This window comes from Cucurbita moschata, unplaced genomic scaffold (assembly GCF_002738365.1).
Source record: "Cucurbita moschata cultivar Rifu unplaced genomic scaffold, Cmos_1.0 Cmo_Scf00010, whole genome shotgun sequence".
In the NCBI taxonomy this organism is placed as follows: domain Eukaryota; kingdom Viridiplantae; phylum Streptophyta; class Magnoliopsida; order Cucurbitales; family Cucurbitaceae; genus Cucurbita; species Cucurbita moschata.
Window position 1 is genome coordinate 4,082,921 of NW_019268526.1, and position 21,777 is coordinate 4,104,697.

Below are 21,777 nucleotides of genomic sequence, written 5' to 3' on the forward strand. Positions count from 1 at the left end.
CTTGACCTATTACAACTATTCGAGAGTCGGTTTTAATTGTACTTACAAAGATTGGTTGAACTAAGAGAAAAAGAGATGTGCTGTGACGTGAAAAGTACTCGTAACTTTATTTCTCTTCGTTTTAAATTAGCGGTGTGTTATGTTGGGATGAGAAAACCCTCGCCTAGTCGGTCGGTAGAAGTTTCATGTCGATCCTATTTAGTTAATGATGAGTAGGACAAACGAAGACAAAAAGAGAAGAAAAAGATAGTTTTTTTTCTTCTATTTATTCTAAATAGTTGTCAAGTTTGAAAAAGAAGCTTTCTAAATGTCTCTCTCAATTGACCACATTATTCTAAAACCGGTTAGATATGTCAAAGAGAGCTGCATGAAGAGTTGAGCTCTCCATTTCCAACATGGCATACGGTTTCACATTTTGGCCGAGTTGATCTACATGTTTGTCATTGGTTGACCTCGTTATTGACACAAGGTTTGAAAGATGAGCTATGAGAACAAGCAATTCTCGTGTTTCCTTTATACCCACAAGATAAATGTTGTCAAATTACTCCTCATGTAATTGGTCGAGTTGCCCCAATATAAATGAAATGTAAGAGTATTTGATATCTAGTAAGAGTTTCCAACTTTTCCTGCTCTCTCGTCTCTTTACTTACGGGTAGTTGTAATGATGAATGTTATACATAGGCACAAATGAGAATGAACTCGTTTCAAGAAACGACCTAGTGAATGAGTTCAAGTTATGTCGACAACCGATGTTAAAATAGTCGAAAATAAGAGACCAATAGAAACAACCAAAACTTTGTTTCTTTAAAATATATCAACAAGGCCTTAAAATTTCCCCCAAATTATGAGTCAATTATTTGCCACTGTAGCTGTACAGTCAACTTCCTACACCTCTTTCTGGTTTTACAAGCAAAACAAAAATGATGTTCTTCCCACCACAAATCAAGGCCAGCCCCATCTCAATTCCAGTGGCAATGGAACTCATGATTCTAAACATGCTGCTTATCATACTTGAAATCAAGGCTAGGTATCACGAATTCATACTTGAAATGAACATTTTCAAGGGAAAAAGGAAATGAAGCCATTTTTGTGATTGATTTCTTCTGCAAACAACAATATTACCAGAGAATTCTATGGCGGCAGCTTAATAAGAAGATGCTAAACTCGTTAAAAGCTAATTTTTAGGTACAAAAATGTTAAGAACTGATCCAAGAAATGAAAAAAGAACCAAAAATTGGTCAATAAAGATTAGTTGCCTCTTTTTCTGGGGGGGTTTCCTTTATTGGGGATGATTTCTTTTCCCTTTCATCATTTTCTTCTTTAAATTATCTGAAGAGAAGGGATCAGAATGACTCAGAATGTTGCAGAAGAGCAAGAATGGCACCTGATTAATCCGTTCTCGTTGCAAGCCGTACACGTCTTGAACCCACTTTTCTCCGTGAACAATTTGTGGCTTCCACAGCATTCTTCACACAGAATGAACCTATAGCCGCCGCAGGCCTCACACACGCCGGAATCCGCCGTCGGCAGCCCTTCAATCAGCTTCTTCAGCTCGCCGCTCTCGTGTAGCCGCCTGATTTCCTCTGCCCCGCCGATGTATTCGCCTCCGATGAAAACCGTCGGCAAGGCCAACTCCTTTTTTCCAACTATCTGCTGTAACTCGGCCAGAAATCCCGAATCCATCGACAGATCTCGTTCGTCGATCGAAACGCGAAACCCTCGCAGTATTGAGCGGACAGTCCGGCAGTCCTCGAAAGTGGACCTCACAATGCGTAGGCTCGTGAAATAAACCACTATTCGCTTATCCGAAACAGGTGTGGCCTCGGATCGCGGCGGAACCTGCGGCGATTTAGTCGATTTAAGGTCTAGAAATTTGAGGACCGGTTCAGTCTCAGGCTGAAATCGGAGCTGCGATTGACCATCCGGCGGGAGATTTGACCACGCTTTGAGCAAGGAATTAACAAATCGGACTCGATGGAATATTAATGAGGCCTTTCTAGAGGTAGGTTTAGGGGTTTCGTCAGCGAAAAGTTCTTGAACGTCTTTGAAAGAGGAGCAAGAGAACGGAGACGCTTGCGAGTTCTTATCAGGAATCTGAACAATCGATTTCCTCCACGACCGCCACATTGAGGCCGGAATTCCGATGACGGCAACCAAATCTCCCCTTCTCGCAGGAAATACAAAGCGAAAACCAGTAGAACAACAAATTACACCGTACGGCAGCGAAAAATGCACAAGAACTTCTCGATTGCTTGAACCGAAGCCTTCTGATTCAAAGAAGAGCTGAAAAAAATGGTGGATTCGCAGATGAATCAGACATTTTTCACTTTTAGCTTTAAAAGGGGAAAAGAGAGAGGACGAAGATTGGAGACGAAGGGTTATTGTAGAATGTCGCGGTTTGAAAAGGAAAGGCGGTTTGTTTTACGAGAGGTCGTAATTATGAAACACTAATCATAATTTCAACGTCAATTAGCAATAATTAATCATGTGATGTACAGATAATTAGAAGTGCTTTATCATTGTAAATAAATTTTAAAAAAATAATTAAGGAAAAAAAAATAATAATAAATAAATAAATAAAATTGGAAGAAATTACTAAGAAGAGAAAGTAGTTGCTTCACCAACTGATCATCGTCTTAGCTCTGAAGGAACACACCGAGGCTCCTCTCAGCCAGGGCGCGAACCAGAAATGGAGGTCGGAGCGACGGCGGCTACTTCTGAAGGTAATGGAAAGTCCATTGCAATCAACGTTAAGTTCACTGGAAAGTCGATACCGATTACTATTCCCTGCGATTCTACCGTGAAGGATCTGAAATCGCTTCTTCAACCTTTAACCAACGTCCTACCTCGTGGCCAGAAGCTCATCTTCAAAGGTTGTGGATTCTGTCTCTATTTGTATGCACATGCGTGTGGTGGAAATAATTTGTCTGAGAAAGATGGATTAGGATTTTGAGAAGTTCATGATATGTGATTTCAGGAAAGGTTTTGGCCGATGAAATGACATTGGCGGCGTCGGAGGTGGCTAATGGAGCGAAGATGATGCTCATGGCTTCTCAGGGACTGCACCAAGGGGTAGTTGGTTTTTCCATATTTTTTTCTTCAATTGAAGTCTTCTTTCTTGCATCTGGATTTCAATTTTGCTAAATCTTTATTGTGATTTCACCTATAAAATGCGTTTGAGGAAGTTACATGCCATGTCTCCCACTTTTCGAAGTTCTTAGGGTTAATTCGTTAGGACTGCGAGAAAGATGATTTTTCTGTTAAAAATTGTGGATTCATCTATATTCTGTGTGGCCGAAAAGTAAACGGAATCTATAGCGTTAGATGTTTTCATTTGAACAGTGCTGGATTTGAGATTGGGAATTTGGCAGTAAGAACAGAAGAATTTGTCTCGAGTAACCCAAAGACATAAATTGTCGTCCTCCTTCTAAAAGAAATAGCACATTAGTTTTTACTCTTTGGATTTGATTGAATAGGGTGGCCCGATCCTGCGAGAAGCGAAGCCTCGTCCCAGAGAAAGGAGTATACAAAATGAAAATAAATTGGTTGATGTTAAGCAGCGTGTCTCTGTAGATAAAAGCCGGTTGGAAAGATGGAAGGCCACTGGAGTGATAGCGTTATCTGACAGCAATTTGAAGGTATAGAACAAACCAATGTTTCTCGCAAAACAAAACAAGTTTGTGATTATTATTTCTTACTGAATTCATTGGAACCTCTCATAGGCAATTCCCAATGAAGTTTGGTCTTGTGAAACTTCAGCGAGAGTACTTGATTTGAGCCACAACTCTATTAACCATGTTCCTTCTCAAGTTGGCTGTCTAAGTTCAATGCAGGTGAAGTTAATCTCTGACTACCTTTTCACCTTTTCATTTGAGTGGTTTAGATTCCTCTTTGTAAAATCTGTCCAATTTTATCATAATCTGCAGAAATTATTACTGAATGTTAATGAGATATCTGAAGAGTCTATAAGTTGGGACGGATTAGCGTTTTTGAAGCATCTAACAGTTTTATCTCTCTCCCATAATCTGTAAGTAGCTTCAGTTGTTTCAAGGGTTAGTGGCTATCTAATTTTTGCAATATCAGAATACAAAATGCTCAAGTAAACTGTACTATATGAACCTGTACTCGTTAACATCAATTAAGCTGGTTGATGCAGGTTAACTACTTTGCCTTCTGCACTTGGCAGTCTAACTTCACTAAAGCAACTGCATGTGGCTAATAACAAGCTGATGAGTCTCCCAGATGAAATAAGATTTTTGACCCGACTTGAAGTTTTGAAAGTCAGCAATAATAGGTAACTCCAAGTGGCATATACTTGAACAAATTTCTCATCAATAAATCTGTATAACTGTGGTGTAGATAGTTTCTTATACATAATTTATACTCTTTTTTTTTTTCTCGTGGTGCAGATAGTTCAACATTTTCTATATTTAATGTAAATTAATCTGTCCACTGTTATCTATTATTAATGCATCTCTTCATACATGGCTCAGGATGAGCATTGTTCCTTCAACTATAGGGGAATGTAGTTCTCTTACAGAGGTACAAGACTTATGCTCAAAAGAACCTTTCTTTCATACTCTTCTTATTAGTCTAGGAAATATTGATTCCCAACATTCCCCCCCTCCTCTGCCACCCCCCGGCCCCCCAAAAGTTCTATTGACATGCTTGGCTATGGTACAGGTGGATCTGTCATCAAATCTTCTGTCGGAGTTGCCCGAGTCTCTAGGTTGTCTGCTCAATTTGAAGGTTCCTACCTACTTCATTCTATAATATCTAGTTTCTATTATCTGTTTCAACCTAAGACTTCTTGGTTCTGTTTCCAGATAATTTAAAGTAGTTTTCTGTAACTAGATACAGGGAAATGATCCACCTGTTTTAATAAAATTTGTGACAAGTATTTACGGAATTAACAGAATTACCATAACCTGAAAGCCACCCACCTTAGTCAATATTGTGATGGCTTATGTGAATCACTACTAGGAAAAATTAAAGCAGAGAAGGAGGTAACTGATAGGGTAATCCTAATCCTCAGCCCAACCATCCAAGTTTTTCTTGAAGCAAGAATACTTAATAAAAAATATTAACACCTTTTTGTACAAAATTCGGATCAACTAAGAGATAAGGCTAGAAATATATTACCTCTTTAAGATAAAAAATATAGGACCAAGATTTGGAAACCTTGTTCTAAATTGAGTCACTCACAATCAAACTTAATCAAGATTTGATTGAATGGCTCGGATGCAATTTACCACAAAAATGACTTGAAATCTTAGAAATGACAAAGATGATTCTCAAATTTATAAGGGTGAAAATCAACTTAGAGAGCTAAATTTTAATAATCCAAAATCTAATTTTGACATGTCAATTATGGGGTATTTATAGCCTCTCCATAAAAGAAATCTCCAACCCTTCAAATGTCACTAAAAGAAGTTATGACCATGATTGGCTACCTTCAAATGCCCATTGAAAGGAGTTATGACCATGGTTGGCAAGCATAGTAACTCCCCACCACTAACCTTCAATCGTGAAATTAAAATAATAAATAAAATCTTCAAAGAAAGAAGTTATTAATAAAGTGCTATTTGTGTCAACCTCATGCTTCACTTCAACCTTACAAATGCCGATTTCCAAAGCTCCAAATGGTCTTTCCTCAGCCGAGTCAACTTGTAATACATGAAATGGAAGTTGAACCGAGCTTATCCAATTTTGTAGATGAAGATTGAATGTTTTTGGCCTTTGATCGTGTAATAGGTTTGGATGGAACATCTAGAACATCATGATCCTTTTCAGTAACTTTGATGAATACCTCTGGACACTAAAATCTTACTCATCGGTCCCAAGAACCAGCTTGAGAATTAGCCTTTCTTCATCCTTTTTCTCCAATCTTCCTCAAGAGTTCTACTTCCAATTGCTTTTGTCCGGTGAAAACAGCCTGGCAAGGGGAAATTGGATGAGGCTCTGATCTATCGAACCTCAGCAACTGCTGATACAAACAACTAGGTCAGGTGTTTTGAATGAGACTTAAGTTTCCACAGAGCTTACTCCCAACCTAGTAACCTGAACTAATTTCACTGGATAAGCTCGCGACCTTGAAACTTGGCATTAAAAAGATTATGTTATCTTAGATATGTGACTATCATAGCTTAAATTGCAACTTCAGAAAAACATCTAAGTTCGTGAATTGCTTCTTTAACCATTAGGTAATGATGGGTTTTCTTAATAGACTTTCGAACTTCCTCTTCTTTAAGGGACATTCCAACGAGCTACATACAATATGAAAATAATGGCTGTTGAATCATATTTGGCCAACTGTTACTTCGGGAAACTTTGATCATTTAACATTTCACCACTTCCCCCAACTGTAGGCTCATGAAAATTTGACTCACAAGAACCATCTACTGTAGTGGGTTAAATCTACAGTAAACAGAAAGGGAAAACGAACTAAAAAGTAACATATTTTGTTCTCTTCTTACATTTTATTATAATGGCTCGTCTATATTATGAAATCTCTTATCTGAACAGTTTTTGTGAAGTGAAAAACATTTGAGAACTAATTAAAAATCTATTCTAATTTATATTCTGTGATGACATGTTGAGAAACACATTCAACACTTAAGTGATTTTAGTAGACTACGCTTAATCTTGCTCCTAATTTCTCACAATTAGTATTTTCCATGAACATATCTGACTCCCAACAAATGTAGTAGGTATATGAGCTGAGTGTAAGGTTTGTACAAACTTCAATAGAAGATTCCTGTCTTAATTATTCTGTCATGCGTTGCAGGCTTTGCACCTCAGTCATAATGGCCTAAGGTCCCTACCTTGTACATTATTTAAGATGTGCATCCACCTATCTACACTCGATCTCCACAACACAGAAGTCACCATAGACCTCCTCCGACAGGTGTGTGCTCATGCTGCAATTAGTTTTAAAAAATTTATACGCAGTACATACCCCTCTCATTCAAGATTTGACACCTCTTTGAATGATGTTTTATTTTATTTCATAAACTCCAAACATTTCCTAAATGCTTTTTTATTATGGTAGAGATTGAATGGAGGTAGTAGTAGTACTTGAATTTTTTTCTCTATTAGTTTGGATCGGTTTAGGACTCTCTTGTATAATCTGACACTACCTTTTGCGACAGTATGAAGGATGGGAAGCTTTTGATGAACGTCGACGTTTGAAGCACCAGAAACAACTCGATTTTCGGGTTATGAGGCAGGCTGATTTTGATGAAGGTGCTGATAAACATTGATGCCTCATTGCTTTTGAAGTAAACATGTATGTAACAACTGTCTCGGTTATTCTTTAAATTACAGTCGGTTAAATTAATGCGACCATTCTTGGTCCTACCTGAACCAGAAATTTTCAGGCAACTCAACTACATTTGTTATAATGTGCTGTTTGAAAAAGATTGTTGGCCAATTATTTGGGATGGCATGGACCGTCAATCATGGATGTGTGCCTTCTATACTTTTAAAAAAACATTTTTTCTTTTTTACTTTTCCTTTTTTTTTTTCTTTTTCAAAAGTAAGATTGTTTTCACTTTTTTTTTTAGTAAGTTCTCTATTTGCCAAAATTTTAAAAACAAAATTAAGTTCTAAAAAAATTAATTTTCTTAGTTTTCAAAATTGGTTTAGTCGACCCAAATCGGCTAGTAGATATTGTCATCTTTGGACTTTTCCTTTCGGGCTTCCCCATCCACGGCTAATAGATATTGTCCTCTTTGGACTTTCCCTTTCCCCGAAAGGCTTTAAAACGTGTCTGCTAGGAGAAGGTGGACTTTCCCTTTCGGGCTTGTCCTCTTTGGACTTTCCCTTTCCCCAAAAGGCTTTAAGACGTGTCTGCTAGGAGAAGGTGGACTTCCCCTTTCGGGCTTCCCCTCAAGGCTTTAAAACGGGTCTACTAGGAGAAAGTAGACTTTCCCTTTCGGGCTTTCCCTCAAGGCTTTAAAACGTGTCTGCTAGGAGAAGGTAGACTTTCCCTCAAGGCTTTAAAACACGTGTGCTAGGAGAAGGTGGACTTTCCCCCGTTCGGGCTTTCCCTCAAGGTTTTTTTTTTTTTTTTTTTATTTCAAGCTCAAACTAACAATACCTATTTATATAGGTAAATTTAATTTAGATACTCCGAAAAAATTCAAATACTTGTCTACTTCCAAGAACAGATTAAACTCCAAGGCATCATTAGACTTTGACGTAAAGGCCAATGAGAACTCTTAGACAAGCGAGAAATGAGGATGTTAATATCATTGCAACCATGAGGAAAGAGAGGAAAAGGTGTTGTAAAAAGAGACAAAGCACTATGAACTTAACCTTGTGCTAGGAACCACAAACATCCCAAAGCCAGTGATTGGTGGAGATTTAACTCCAACCAACCCATACGTGAAGGGCATATTATATTTTGCACAAATCAAAGTTCCTTCCAAGTTCTTATATGAATACGTGACCTGTGTCCGCCCATTTAATATTTGAATACTCTCGGAGCTCTGGAGTACTAAACTTTTAAAAGACTGTAAAACAATGTCTGATCAAAGTTGAAGAACGATCCCGCGAAGAAGAGAACCTAACGGAAGTAAACCGACACCAGAGGGATGTCAATATCATTATCCTCGTCATCCTCGCATGCTACGACAACATCCAAATGTCGACGGTATGGAGGCAGTTCCACCTTGGCAACATCTCGAGCTAAATCAACTACCTTCTTGTCCATTCGATCTCTGTGTCGAGGGAACATACTATTGTACAGGAGACAGCTACCGCACGAGATGCTGTAGGCATTCAATCCCTTGTTCTTCAACCATTCAATAAGTTGTCTGAGTGTAGGGTTGTCTTTGATGATCCATCTGTCCCAGACAGTCCAGCTCATGTCCCGGTGCTTGATGACCTTGGGCGGGACTGGCTCGGCCATGGAGAACAGAGGCAATGCAAGGTTCGCAAACGTGTTACGGTAATCCTCCACCTTGTGACCGCCATCTAGAACTTTGTACAGTTCGAGGCAGACGAGACCTGTAGCCATTGCAGTAGAGGTAGCAATGGCGGGGATGATCCTTCCAGCAATGAACTTGGCTTTCAACTTGTCTACTTCAGGAATGCTGTAATTCCTCGCTCTCATGTTAGCCAGCCCAGCTATGAGATCCATATGGAAATTCGAATCATCATCCTGCACCATCCAAACTAAGGTAGTTAGATTTACACCATTGATTCTAAGATCTCCAGAAATAATTTTGATCACACATAACAATATCAATAAATCCTCTAACGAACGACCTTCTCAAACTGGATCGGTTTCATCCTGAATCCCTCTGGTAGCTTCCTGCGTGTATCCTCCAATTTGTTCACCAGGTCGTGGATAACGGCTGCATCGTCAACTGATGCTGTAGAGAGACTGGTTGCCTTCTCATCAGTCACAATCTTGGCATCTTTTTTGGGCATAAAATCTGGTACTATAACTCGGTCAACTGCATCGGCCAATTTCGTGGGGTTCTTAACCCAGTCAGGAATCGGAATGGCATATGATTCTGCTCTTAGTATAGCCGCCGCCAAAACAAAATGAAGGTAGCTTTGATCGGCAGTTGAAAACTGAAGTGGATGGGGAAATCTCTTTGGGGCAGACCAGAATGGTGCCCCATTGCTAGTTACAGCATCTTCAGGAAATGTGTATATCAACTGCTTCACACGGTTCGAAAAATAATCTTCAAACCTGTCGAAGTTATAATATCACAACAGGAATCAATAACATTAAACAACTGAACATCAAAAGTTAAATGGAGACAGATGAGAGTTGAGAACATGAAGAACAGTACTTCAAGCGAGCCCACGTGATGCAGTCTTCAAACGTCTCGCATCTTTCTCTATCAAGACACTCGAGAATGCGCTCTAAAGTGTCCCTAGACTGAGCATCACCAGCATTCATCATTGCAGAAGTGTATTCACTGGGATTTGATAGATAAGCGTTCACATCAGTAGGAGTCTTCTCAAGCAAGCCCTCGAACTCAGATCGAGCCCATGTCAAACAGTGGTCGATATTATGTGGAAACGAATGCACAGTGCACATGGGCGCTTGTTTCTCAGGGGGGTCTCTTGATGCCCCATAGTTTTCAGTCAGGTGAGGGATGACCATTTGAGTATTGCATTTAGCACCAAGAGTTCCAGATTCTAGAAGTGGTTTCTGGAAGTATAAGCACCTTTGATCGACATAGAGCCTTGCATTTACATTGTCTAGTGCGTTAACCACGACATTCAAATTCTCCCAAAAGCTATCATCGAACACGTTTTCAGTCTCGGGACTAACACGATTCTGCAAAGCTTCGATGTTGAGGTGCTTATTAATTGCAACAGCAGCAGAAGCAGCGACAGTAGATTTCGCCTGCCCAATGTTCCAGTCACGGAAAAGGAACTGCCGACTAAGGTTGCTTTTTTCAATTACATCATCATCCGTAATCGTTAGCTTCCCTTCGTTGCTACATGAAACTCCCATAAGTGCAAGGTTCTTCAAGAACTCACAACCTAGAGCACCAGATCCAACCATAAAGACTTTGGCATTTTCCAGTTTCTTCTGAAGTTTAGACCCAAACACAGAAATCTGTGCATCATAACGACTATTCAAGGGTCTAAAATCACTGGCTTCCAATGACTCTGTGGGAAGAGACTCCAACGAGTCGAAATAGAAGAACTGCATATTCGAAAGAAAATACCGTAAGGATGCAAGAAACAGTAACCAAATGACAATCCCAGCATGCAGGGAGAGTTATTGCAATAACTTCACTGTTCCCATAGATTATGATCTATTTCATATAAGCAGAGAGAGATAAACTTGTATGTACTTCATTGAACAAAAAGGTCCAAGGCGTTGCAACACGAAGGTCGCTAAGGCATATTTATCAGACTCAAAACATTAGTAATCTACTAACCTGGACAAGTGGATGAAACTTTCCGGAGCACGCTTTGAGAACCTCTTGAGCTACAATACCACCAAACATGGCAGCCATCGGATTCAGTACTGCCTTGGCACCAAATGCAAAATGTCTCAAAAGCTTAGGATTAATATCTTCGACTCTCCCGTCTCCTAGACTCTCGTTAACATTACTGGCAACAGAAATCAGCTTTTGAGCATCCTCCTCAGAACCAGCAACTGGTAGGCGACCCAACTCAGTCACGAATTTATCTAAGGCCAGGAATGCCAAGTGTAGGAGAGGAGGACGATCGAACTTGGAGAAATCACTGAGAAGGAAGTCACCAGGATCGTTGATTGCTTCTCTTAATGGCTTGAAGTTCAACATCTTGGGCTCTTTCACCTGTGTGACAATGCCACCTTTCTCATAGCTGCCAAAGTTTGTAGTATCCTCCTCGAGAGTAAATGAATAGGCCCTGCAATTTTTAATCCTTCTCGGCTTCCCATCATTCAGCTCTGTCATACCATGAACTTCAGAAAACACCACAAGATCTCCATCCTGAAACTCAAGCCTCTCATCATCAACACAGGAAACGAGTGCAGGATTGTCATTGCTAATGGACGCAATTATGCCAGTGTGTGGGTCCTCTCCATACACATCATAAACAGTGAACTCGGGACCAAAGTCACAAAATACCGAACCAAAGAGCCCTCTAACTTCAGTCTTGATAAATGCAATAGGAGGCTGGTGGTTATGACAGAAGTCATTGAATTCCATGGCCTTGTCAAGGCCAGTATCAGTGAAAACAACAGCCTGCATCCACAGAGAAGTTACATCATGCGCATGAAACTCATATACATGATAAACAAGCACACATAATTGATGTTAACTCCAACTATTATATATTTTAACTAGCAGAAGCCATGATCCTTTCTATGAATTTGCAACCAGTTGAAAATTTGATAAAAAAATTCTATGGTGATTTTATCATCTCAAAACTAAATTTTTCGTTTAAATTTTCAGTTCGCCTTTCCTTTTTCTTTTTAATAAGAAAGAGTTTCGTTCTTAGCATGATATTGAAAGGGGGGAACTCCAAGGGCAAGATTACAAAAGGCCTCATAAATTAAAGAGTAGAGTAGCTATCGGTATGGAAAAGAGCCACAAACAACCACATTAACTACAGCCTCGAAAAAACTACGAAATGAGACTTTATCTTGGAAGATACACCTTTTTCTCTCTTGCAAAGAATTCCAGGAGAAATCTGTAATAAAATTATCCCAAAGAAACTTTTTTTGAACATTTTTAGATCATAAGAAAGAGCTTATGAGCCGTTTTCCTCGTAGTTTGATGAGCTCCAATCCACATTTTTAGTATGGAATTTCTATTTTGAGAGAAGGAAGCTGAGGTAGAGAGGTAGAAAGATAATATTGTGAATTGGCTGAAATTTATCAATCCAATATAATCAATCAGGAACAATTTCCTGTAACCAGTCTCAGTTGACACTGTTTATATTTAAATATATGTAAAATCTTAAGCAGCACTTGGCATAGACTTCATTAATATTATGTAACCTTCAGGCACAAGTGTCTAGATCTGAACGCACTCATGCTCGGAGCTTATGTCTAACACCCTCACCAGAAGAGCAGAAAATGGAAATCAGTAAATCGCTTTGCAAACGGAATACATTTTGAACAATCTAGGTACTCTTCAATGCCTTCAAGAACACTGGAGCATTTCAGAGCGGGTCATTTTGTCTAGAGCGGACCCTGATGGTCAAAAATCTTAACCAACCACCACTAGGAAAAAATCACTGTAAACATCTCGTGTTGTTGACACGTTCTTTTCCTCTCCAATATCTGTCTCAAACCAACCTTCCTTGAGCAATCTAATAAAGATCACTCATTTCAAAATTCTCAAATAATCAAACCCCTATCCCCGTTCACCTTCAACACGTTCTCAAAGTCAAGTACTACAATTAAATGGTAGTTTCCATAAATGCAGGAATTCGGCCTTTGATATCTAGATGCTAGGTTTCACGGTCGTACTATTTTAACTGTGCAACATCATGATCTTGACATGCTCACGACCACCCTTAAGGAGAACTCAAGACCCATTCATTATTCGCCCGGCTTTGTGGTTTCACCAAACCTTAGGCAAGGTTTGTCTTCACCAACCAAACATTGCTCAAGCAGAATCCAAGCTTGTTCGACCACACACTGCTTGCAAGTGCATGTTCAATCATCTACCACACAACCAACTTACCTCTACTCAAGGCCACGGTTTCTCAATGCACATCTCATCTTGTCATCTTGGTTCCCAACAACCATATGTCTTGACGTCAACCCAAGTTATGGAGTGTCGTCAGCCATTTTAACTCACTCGATCATGCCATCAAGAACAGGCCCTCGTGTTAATCATAATCTCAGGACATCCTAAACATCCATCCACCCAAGTTCTTATGGAGGCATTGGCCCTCCTATGTCCATACCATGTCATTTACGGATACCGTACCAAGTAGCGATGATGCAAAATCCAACCTTCGATACTCGGGCAAGGGTGCAATACCAACACACCTGTTTTTGCTAAAAAAATGTACTTGAAAGACCCATTTCAAAGGAAGTCGCCCGAGACACTCATCTCAAAATCCTTGCCCTCAATGTGACACACATGCCACAGGGTAGCTCGCTTAGGGTCACCGGGCCCAGAGGTGGTGGAGAGGTAACACCATGCCTCCCCCTATAGCACATCCTGAGGCATTTCCAAAGTGGCAGGTGTAGACATGATTTTGGTGAATGGACATACAGTGTCGTGGAGCGTTCGTTCAGGGTCCGATTGACACCAAATTTCATGAGTTTTCATATTTCCTATGGATGGACTTGACTCAAGACCCGCATGCCCAAGTTCCCTCCAAAACCCCAATTTTCAAGGTTAAGGCTCAAGGCCCTACCCGACCCTTCAACAAGCCTATCTTTGACACTCATGTCCACTCATTGTCCCTATCTTTCTTATGTCTCGTTTCCTCTTCAATGCACACATTATATGGTGTGTTGGATGATGCACCCTCCTCCTCAGTCACATCATGACATTTTTCTATATTGACCCTTGCGTGCCCAAACGAACACCACTTGAGAGCCGCCGCTTTGCTTGTCTTGACATGAGGGTCACAACCTACTCTCTCGGAGAGAGTATGGTTGTGACATTGCCAATGCTACTACTAGGAAACTTTTCCAACTCTCTTACCAAATAAAGGTTTAAGCTTAACTATGGACCCCAACAAAATCTAGGAAAAAGCTCCTCCAAACAAAGTCAACACTATTTGCCCACCACCATTTATGGATACTACTCTAGCTCATACATACCACCATAGTCGTCTATATTAATAAAAAAAATAGTCACATTTCTAAAATATTGGAAACGTCATAGTAAGGACCCCCTTTCTTTTACTTCCACAAGAACTCCAATGGCTACAAGATAGAGAGACTAAACCTTATGGCAACCAATCACGGTGTTCTTTCAACTACTAGCAAAGGTTCAGGCAACGGTCTCATGGTATGTCTAAATGATATGACGTGCAAAATTACCAACCATGGCCTCTCTGAAGAAAACTTCAAATGCCAATAGACTTCCTAACAACACTTAGATAACGCAACTCCCTCAAAGAGTTAACGGGGGTCGTTTAGAGTTTTCTAATTGAGGCTTCAACACTTGCAAAAATATACATCCAAAATGCACATTCTGACCAAATTGGTGTAACATTCACAAGAAAACAAAAGGCTCTCTCATTGGATTGTTTTTGTGCCTTGAAGAATTTGGTGGGAACTCTGAAACCAAATTTTACTTTGACATCAAGAGGCAGTTCAGGAGTATGAGAAGGTATCAATCACCATTTCAAATGGAAGCCTTGGAGATGATCTGCCATGAATCTTGTGCTCAATAGGCTAATATAAAGAAACAGTCTACTACGTAACATAAGAATGATACATGATACAAGAATCTAAGACATAAGCTCACAATTATAAACAAATAAAGTGAGGAGAATACCAGTTGACCTTCATCAGAAGGTCATGTGGGATTTTCAAATTAGATGACCATAACTTCTACAGTTCTATACAAAATTCCAGACAAAATAATAGAGAAATATGAACATTTGGAAGTGAAGTGTAGGCCTTGTCACTAAACTTCTTATTTCGCATACAATGTATCAAATGGTTTTAATAAGCTAGGCTTCCAATTCCAATGGATGCGTTTTTTTAGGAACACATGTAGTATATGATGAATCTAACCACTCCTTAAAGAAATGAGTAGAAAATATGCATAAAGATAGAATACCTCAAATTCGGAAAGTTGTTCCATAACTAACTTAGTCATCGAGGTGTGTACAATGACAGAATTGTTGAGATCTTGCAACTTCTGAGCAGAGGCAAGTGCTCTGTTTTTGCCAATATCACTCTCTGAGAACACAAAATTACTAGACAGATCCCATAGCTCCACTATACCTTCGTCATGCAAGGTCACAGACTTCACCCCAGCAAGAATAACATTCTTTGCTGCAGGAAGAGACGCAAAATACAATAAATCATCGTTAAAATAGAAAACTTAAGAACTAAACATTAAGAGCCAAAAGTAAGCAAGCATGAAGAAAATCCCCTCGCAAATCAAATCCAAATAAGATAACAATATTAAGCAAAAACAGAAAGCATAGTCAGCTCTAATGAAAGACCAAGAGAATGCGCTTCAATGTAAATATATATACACACATATATATAGAAGGTGTGGACATTTTAAGCCAAAAAGGTCGACCGTCAGATGCTCGTTAGTTATTAATGAACATCTAGCACGGCCAAAAACAAAAAGACACAGGTACCAGACCCTAAACATGCAAGGGAGCGGATCAGTATAAGCAAAATTAGCAAAAAAAAAAAGGAGTTCCGTCAGTTTTTACCAATCTCAGCGCCAAGACCTTGCATCCCCGAAATGAGGACATTGGACGCAAAAAGCTTCCGCATGGTTTCGCGGCCATACACAGCAAGTTGTCGGCTGTGCAGATCCTCATCAATATCCGGCGGATTAGAATTAGCCGAGGCCATGATCAACGATGCACCGTCGTACACGATGTTGTTAGCTCCGGTGGCAACAGCAGCTACCTTACTGTTGGCGTTGGAGTCGGAATCGATCCGCTGCTTCTTGATCAGAGACGCACCCTCGTTGCGAACGCTGTTGTTGTTGTTGTTGTTGTTGTTACTGCTGCTGCTGTTATCAGTTTTTTCTTCTACAGCCACACCTTCTTCACCAGCTCTCTTCCTAGGAAGCATAAAGTGCAGTAGGCTGCTGAAAACCCCAAAAGACCTCAGCATGATGAAGAAAACAAGCAATACAACAAAACCCAGAAATAATTCATCAAGAACTCCGCCATAAACCTCTCGAAACACTAAAAGATCACCGATCGGAGGAAGACCGATAAACCCTAGCTCAGGCCACATGATCCAGGAAATGGGCACAGATTTGAGAGTGGAAAGAAACAGCGAAACGAAAACAAAAAAGAGAGAGAAAAAGAGATTAATTAAGAGAAAAAGGGAGAAGGAAACGTACCGATTAGGAGCGTAAACGAAGATGAAGGAAGGAATCTGAAGGGGGAAATGGGGGATGTGGCGCAGTGGCGATGAAGACGGTTAAAGCTCTTGGAATTGAGGTGGAATCCAGAGGTTTCTTGGAGAGGAAATGGAAGGTGAAAAGGGTTCATATATGGAAGAGAAGAAGGGCAAATATGGTTTTTTGCAGGGACATGGTTTATCGATCTCTAGGGTTTGGGGCCTCGGGAAGATTGGGGACAGATGCTGTTTATTCCTCTCTCCATTGCGGGAGAAAAAGAGGAAAAAGAGAAATGCTTCGGTACGGTAAGGAACACGCTACTCTCGCTACATCTGCCCTTTATTTTCCTTTATTTATTTATTTATTTTTACTTCATTTTTTAATTATTATACGCTAATTAATTGGATGTCAAAATATTATTTTATTACAAGTTGCTATTGGACACTTTTGTTTTCTTTTTTTTAAGAATATCTTTTCGAGTTTATGACATACGGAGTCAAGATATGTTCAACTACGATTACATTGATAATTATATAATTAATTAAATTTAAATAATTTGCGAAACTGGAAGCTTAAAATCACGATTAATCGTCGGAGTTTCTAACTAATATTGATGCTTATAATTTTTCCGATCTCTAGAGAGTGACAAAAACCAAAATACTTTTGTGGAATGGATAAACCCTAAAGCCTAACTTAAAATAATATTTGAATTCGAAGGTTTTTTTTTTTTTTTTCCTATTTGTGAACTTAAATAATTTGCTTTTATAATTAAATAAAAGATATACATTTGTAAAATAAATAAAACAGAAAAACAGAAAATGAATCTTTGTTTTCACGTGTGCTATTTAATGCTTACCAAAACGACGTGCCTATAAATGACTACACAGTTTCTAATTTAATGTAAATGGAATAAATAAACAAGAACATAATAAGAAAACATTTAAAAAAAGTTTATAAAAAAAAAAACTTGTAAATTATATTTTAAAATGGAAAATAGCACGACCCATAAATCATAAATGCAGGCACTAATCCAATGCCATTTTGTTTTTTATTTTTAATTTTAAATTATGTATGTTTGTATGTATGTATTAACGGCCTAAAAAATGAGGTTTCCAAAAAATGAACTAAGACGATTAAAGTCAACCAAGATAATAAATGACAAATTCAACTAACCAAAGAGTAATTTTAATGCGAGTAAAATCAAGCAATTCTTAGGTAGACAATCAACCATAATAAATCCAAGTAACATGTTTCCAGCTCATTTAAAATTTATTAAAAGCATTTTTTTCAAATAAAAATCAATGTAAAAGACCGTTTTAAATGTGATTTTCATACCTATTAAATTTGATTTATCAGTAAAGGTGTCATCGAGATCATGTCAATATGTTTTGGCATGACTTTGACACACGGGTCATAATATCATCAAGGGCATTGCATAGATCATGGCAACATGTTTTGGAGTGACTTGAAACACGGGTCAGATCATGTCAATATGCCACTCGTCAACACAAAATGTTCCCACTTAACGAACCATAAATCGATTGTAAGTCATAACCTGCCCGGTTCTTTTTCTTCCTCATAAATTCAATAAAGTTGGCATATAAAATATTCATATTAACATGTTAGAAATAGAAGAAGAAAGCAACAAAAGTAACTTGTGTGCTCTCTCATATGGTTTTAAAGCATAAAGGTAAGAACTAGGAGAAGTCAGACTACCCTTTCTTCGTTGCTACAGATTTTCCACATAAAACCATATCATATAAGATTAAATTTACATTAACCTATTCTGGCAGTGATTTAACAATTGGAATCTCTGTAAATATCATTTCTTTCCCTATCTCTACCCCATGCTACACAGAATCTGCTTCAGTCATACATTAAATGATCTCTTAAGAATCCATTCTCCATCTCATACAATACAGATATGAACTTTCTCTCAAGATCTTTCTTTGTCATCTTCCTGCTTTCGGGGTGGTGGTAACTGAGTAAGAGGGTTGGTTTTCCTATGGTGATACTGGGTTTTTTTTTTTTTTTTTCCTTTATGAGAAGTAGATGGATTAATATCCTAACAACACAAACTTCTCACATCTACATTGAAGGCAGAGCAGAAGGAACCCTTTACAATAACTTGAGTAAACATTTTGAATTAATTTAGATTAAGAGGAAGATACTTACTTCATTTATGACTGTTATTGTTGGAGTCCAGCACCATTGATAAAACTTCGGAGAATTGTGGGCGCTTCGATGGGCAATTGTTCCAGCACCTGATCATCAGAGCTTTCAGGTTGGACGGGCAGTCCTTTGGAACATCAGGTCTCAGACCACACGCAGCTATACCAACTGCCGCTTGCACTGGCGAGTATGCGCCATATGCTGCCTCGCCAGTCACCATCTCCCATATTACCATTCCAAAGCTGTATACATTGCTCATCCATGTCTCGTTAACACTCTCCGGGTCACCAGCAATAATCTGTGCCAAGCCAGATAGAGCAACAAATACAATTCAATAAAACCTGTCTCTGTCATTACTCTAAATGATAGTAATGACAATTGGAGATGACATCTAAAGGAATTTCAAATTTCTTGGAAGAAAGGAGCAGGTGCTTTAAGATGGCGGACTCCACAAAGTGGCAACAATTCAAAGTTTCGGCCAAACAGATGGTGCAGTGAAATCTAATCTTAATGGTCATATACTGATGGGTAAAGCATCTTCGATCATGACGGTATGCTATACACACTGGACCAACATGGAGAAAGTGACATAAAGTCTCTTGAATTGGAAAGGGACTCATCCCATGCGGTTTAGTGTAATGAATCCAAAGAGAAATAAATTCATTAAAAAAGAAACGAGTAGATATTGAGCTATTCAGCTAAAAACAAGAGACATGTGTTTGGTTCTTTTCAATGCATACTATAGTTGAAACTAGCTTTAGATAATACCAGGTGCAACCAGAGTTATAGTGAACAGACCTCAGGAGCTAGCCATCGATACCCATCGGTCTCGTATTCCATTGCCTCGCCTAAGTTTCGGCATGCAGTGAGTATGCCCATGTCTCCCAAACAAGCATTGCCGTTCTTATCTAACAAAATTCGCTGTGTGTTAAGATCACGATAAGCAACACCGTGGTCATTTATGAATTTGATCCCTTCTACAACATCAGCAGCAATCCTGGTTATTTCTTTCATTTGAAGCCTTTTGTTTTTCAGCATCAATTCATGGACTGATCCGCCCTCCATTAGTTTGGTTACCACACACAGGCCATGATTTTCATCAATACAAACACCATAGAACATCAGAATGTTCTTGTGCCCACATGTCATCAGCTCCAACAAGTCCTTTCGGAGCTCAAACTTGTAAGAAACTCCCTTTTCACACCCTTTAATCTTCTCTATAGCAACTCTTCTGCCCTTGTAGACTCCCTTGAACGAGTTGGGTCCAATCTGATCGGTGAATTCAAGATTCTCGGAGCTTAGCAGCCATTTACCCAATTCATGTCCACCAGATTGGACTGTTTGCCATTCATCGACAGTTACAGTAAAGGATGAAGTTGATAATGGCATTTCAATCAGTAAATTTTCGTTCAAATTCGAGTTCTCAAAACCACTTCTGCAATTTTGATCAACAGCATCCTCCTCGATTTCTCTCAGATCTTTCCCCCCAGTGTTACCTTCTTGGCATCCACAAAATCCAAATGGGAGCTTCACTGTATTAGTTTTCGGCTTCTTTATAGCCAATTTAAGAGCATTTTCAACCTTGGATTTGAAGAGTTTCTCCTGAGCATCTAGATTTACAAAAAGGATGACTCCAAGACTAAATTTCTTCTTCTCAAAAATCTGTATTTTCTCACAGCGAATGCCAGCGCTCTCCAACGCTCCAGACATCGCTGACCATGAAACTAAAGAGTTGCAAGCAAACGTGAGCTTTATTGTAGGTTTTTGAACGTCATGATTCGTCACTTCTTGAAATAAGATGGCAGGGTGATCATAAACAGATGCCTGCTCTATCAATTTGATGTGGAGAAAGACATCTTTAATCTCAAACCCCGCCTGAGCATAACTGTTCATAATATAAAAACAACAGATAACAAAATACAGAATTAAGAGGATGAGAAAATGTTTACGAAACAGATATCTGATCTATCGTCCATTAAGACGCTCAGTTACTAGACTAGCTCCAATCAGTTCGCGATAATATATATCGTTCTTTTTCAATCCATCTCTGCAGTTAACACGAATTTAAACTTACAACAACACATTACTAATCAGAGTCCATACCTAAGAGGCAATGAATCGTAATGCTTGCGAATATTGGAGACGAGCTTTTCCGGCAACTGACTGCCAGGATAGAGCTGAGTAAGATTCCGCACAACACTCCCCCAGACAGCCTTCTTAGACCCCTCGGTTTTCGTAGGTGAGGGATCGCGAACAGAGTCCAGATTCAAGGAGTTTTTAAGCGACGCTACCGCCTCCGACACGTTCCGACTAAATCTCTGCAACCGTTTCTGCATCGCCGACGACTCCTTCTCTCCGACGGCCAACGAACTCTCCGGCTTGGAGCCTTCCGATCTATCCTGCGTCCTCATCAGCACCTGCTCCACCAAATCCTCATCAGTACTAGCCCTACTCGACCAGCACTCCAATGCCGTCGCCATGGCTCCGCCGTACCAGAGTCCGTTCACTACAACTACATGGAGAAGAACACAATGAAAAACTCCGGCAGATTTGTGAATCGGAGAGTTTTTTTATTTGAAGTTCAGAGCGTGAAAAATGGGTAAAAGGGAAGAGAAGATTGCATTAGATTGTTGTACAGTCTCGAGAGTGGTATTGTTATGGGCGGTCGAGCATTAAATATGTGAGAGCAACAATCCAGTGTACATGAAGTCCATGGAGGTTGATGTGCACCTCCGATCTGATGTGACGGCGGGGGATCATCATGTGGTGATGTGTATCATTGTGAACGTGATGATGTCTATGGAAGCCACGTGGGACCTGTTTGCCTGTGTCGAATTAGTCAATTTTCTCCACGTGGCCTTCTCTTATTGGAGCCGATATTTTAAGTCAAGTAGCCAATACCATGTGAGACGTATGGTCATGTTTAATTATATTGCAATAAGAACTCTATAATTATTTATTTTAAAAAATATATAAAAATTATTTCCATAGATTTCTTTCTGTTAGGTCACGCCCCGTCTCTTAACTTTAATAAAAAAAAATTTAAACTCATCGTTAATCGACATTGTTCTCTTTAGGTTTTACCTTCCAACTTCCTTTAAAGTTTAAAAACATCTAC

General features: G+C 39.3%; 4 protein-coding genes across 6 annotated transcripts; 1 reads left to right on the top strand and 3 right to left on the bottom strand.

The window, feature by feature from the left end:
• Positions 1–1,353: 1,353 nt before the first annotated feature.
• Positions 1,354–2,127, bottom strand: LOC111448637 (uncharacterized protein At5g39865). The gene has a single exon (XM_023088323.1). It carries the CDS (start codon positions 2,125–2,127, stop codon positions 1,354–1,356), a length of 774 nt encoding a protein of 257 aa, XP_022944091.1.
• A 475-nt stretch (positions 2,128–2,602) lies between these two features.
• Positions 2,603–7,458, top strand: LOC111448565 (LRR repeats and ubiquitin-like domain-containing protein At2g30105). Its single transcript, XM_023088238.1, has 10 exons — positions 2,603–2,873; positions 2,978–3,072; positions 3,477–3,638; positions 3,723–3,833; positions 3,927–4,027; positions 4,157–4,294; positions 4,494–4,542; positions 4,684–4,749; positions 6,788–6,907; positions 7,152–7,458. The coding sequence occupies exons 1-10, from the start codon at positions 2,690–2,692 to the stop codon at positions 7,260–7,262; spliced, it is 1,137 nt and encodes a 378-aa protein (XP_022944006.1). The 5' UTR covers positions 2,603–2,689; the 3' UTR covers positions 7,263–7,458.
• A 771-nt stretch (positions 7,459–8,229) lies between these two features.
• Positions 8,230–16,740, bottom strand: LOC111448562 (ubiquitin-activating enzyme E1 1-like). Of its 3 annotated transcripts, none has more exons than XM_023088232.1 (7): positions 16,488–16,740; positions 15,841–16,223; positions 15,228–15,445; positions 10,917–11,711; positions 9,810–10,678; positions 9,274–9,706; positions 8,230–9,166 (listed from the first exon to the last, which is right to left on the bottom strand). In XM_023088232.1, the coding sequence occupies exons 2-7, from the start codon at positions 16,208–16,210 to the stop codon at positions 8,570–8,572; spliced, it is 3,282 nt and encodes a 1,093-aa protein (XP_022944000.1). In that variant the 5' UTR covers positions 16,211–16,223; positions 16,488–16,740; the 3' UTR covers positions 8,230–8,569. The 3 variants fall into 3 exon arrangements, with proteins under 3 accessions (XP_022944000.1, XP_022943999.1, XP_022944001.1); XM_023088231.1 differs by having other exon boundaries at positions 15,841–16,226; XM_023088233.1 differs by having other exon boundaries at positions 15,841–16,199; positions 16,488–16,739.
• Positions 16,741–18,242: 1,502 nt separating this feature from the next.
• On the bottom strand, positions 18,243–21,299 carry LOC111449006 (mitogen-activated protein kinase kinase kinase 13). Its single transcript, XM_023088825.1, has 3 exons — positions 20,763–21,299; positions 19,458–20,544; positions 18,243–18,957 (listed from the first exon to the last, which is right to left on the bottom strand). The coding sequence occupies exons 1-3, from the start codon at positions 21,137–21,139 to the stop codon at positions 18,664–18,666; spliced, it is 1,758 nt and encodes a 585-aa protein (XP_022944593.1). The 5' UTR covers positions 21,140–21,299; the 3' UTR covers positions 18,243–18,663.
• Positions 21,300–21,777: the final 478 nt, after the last annotated feature.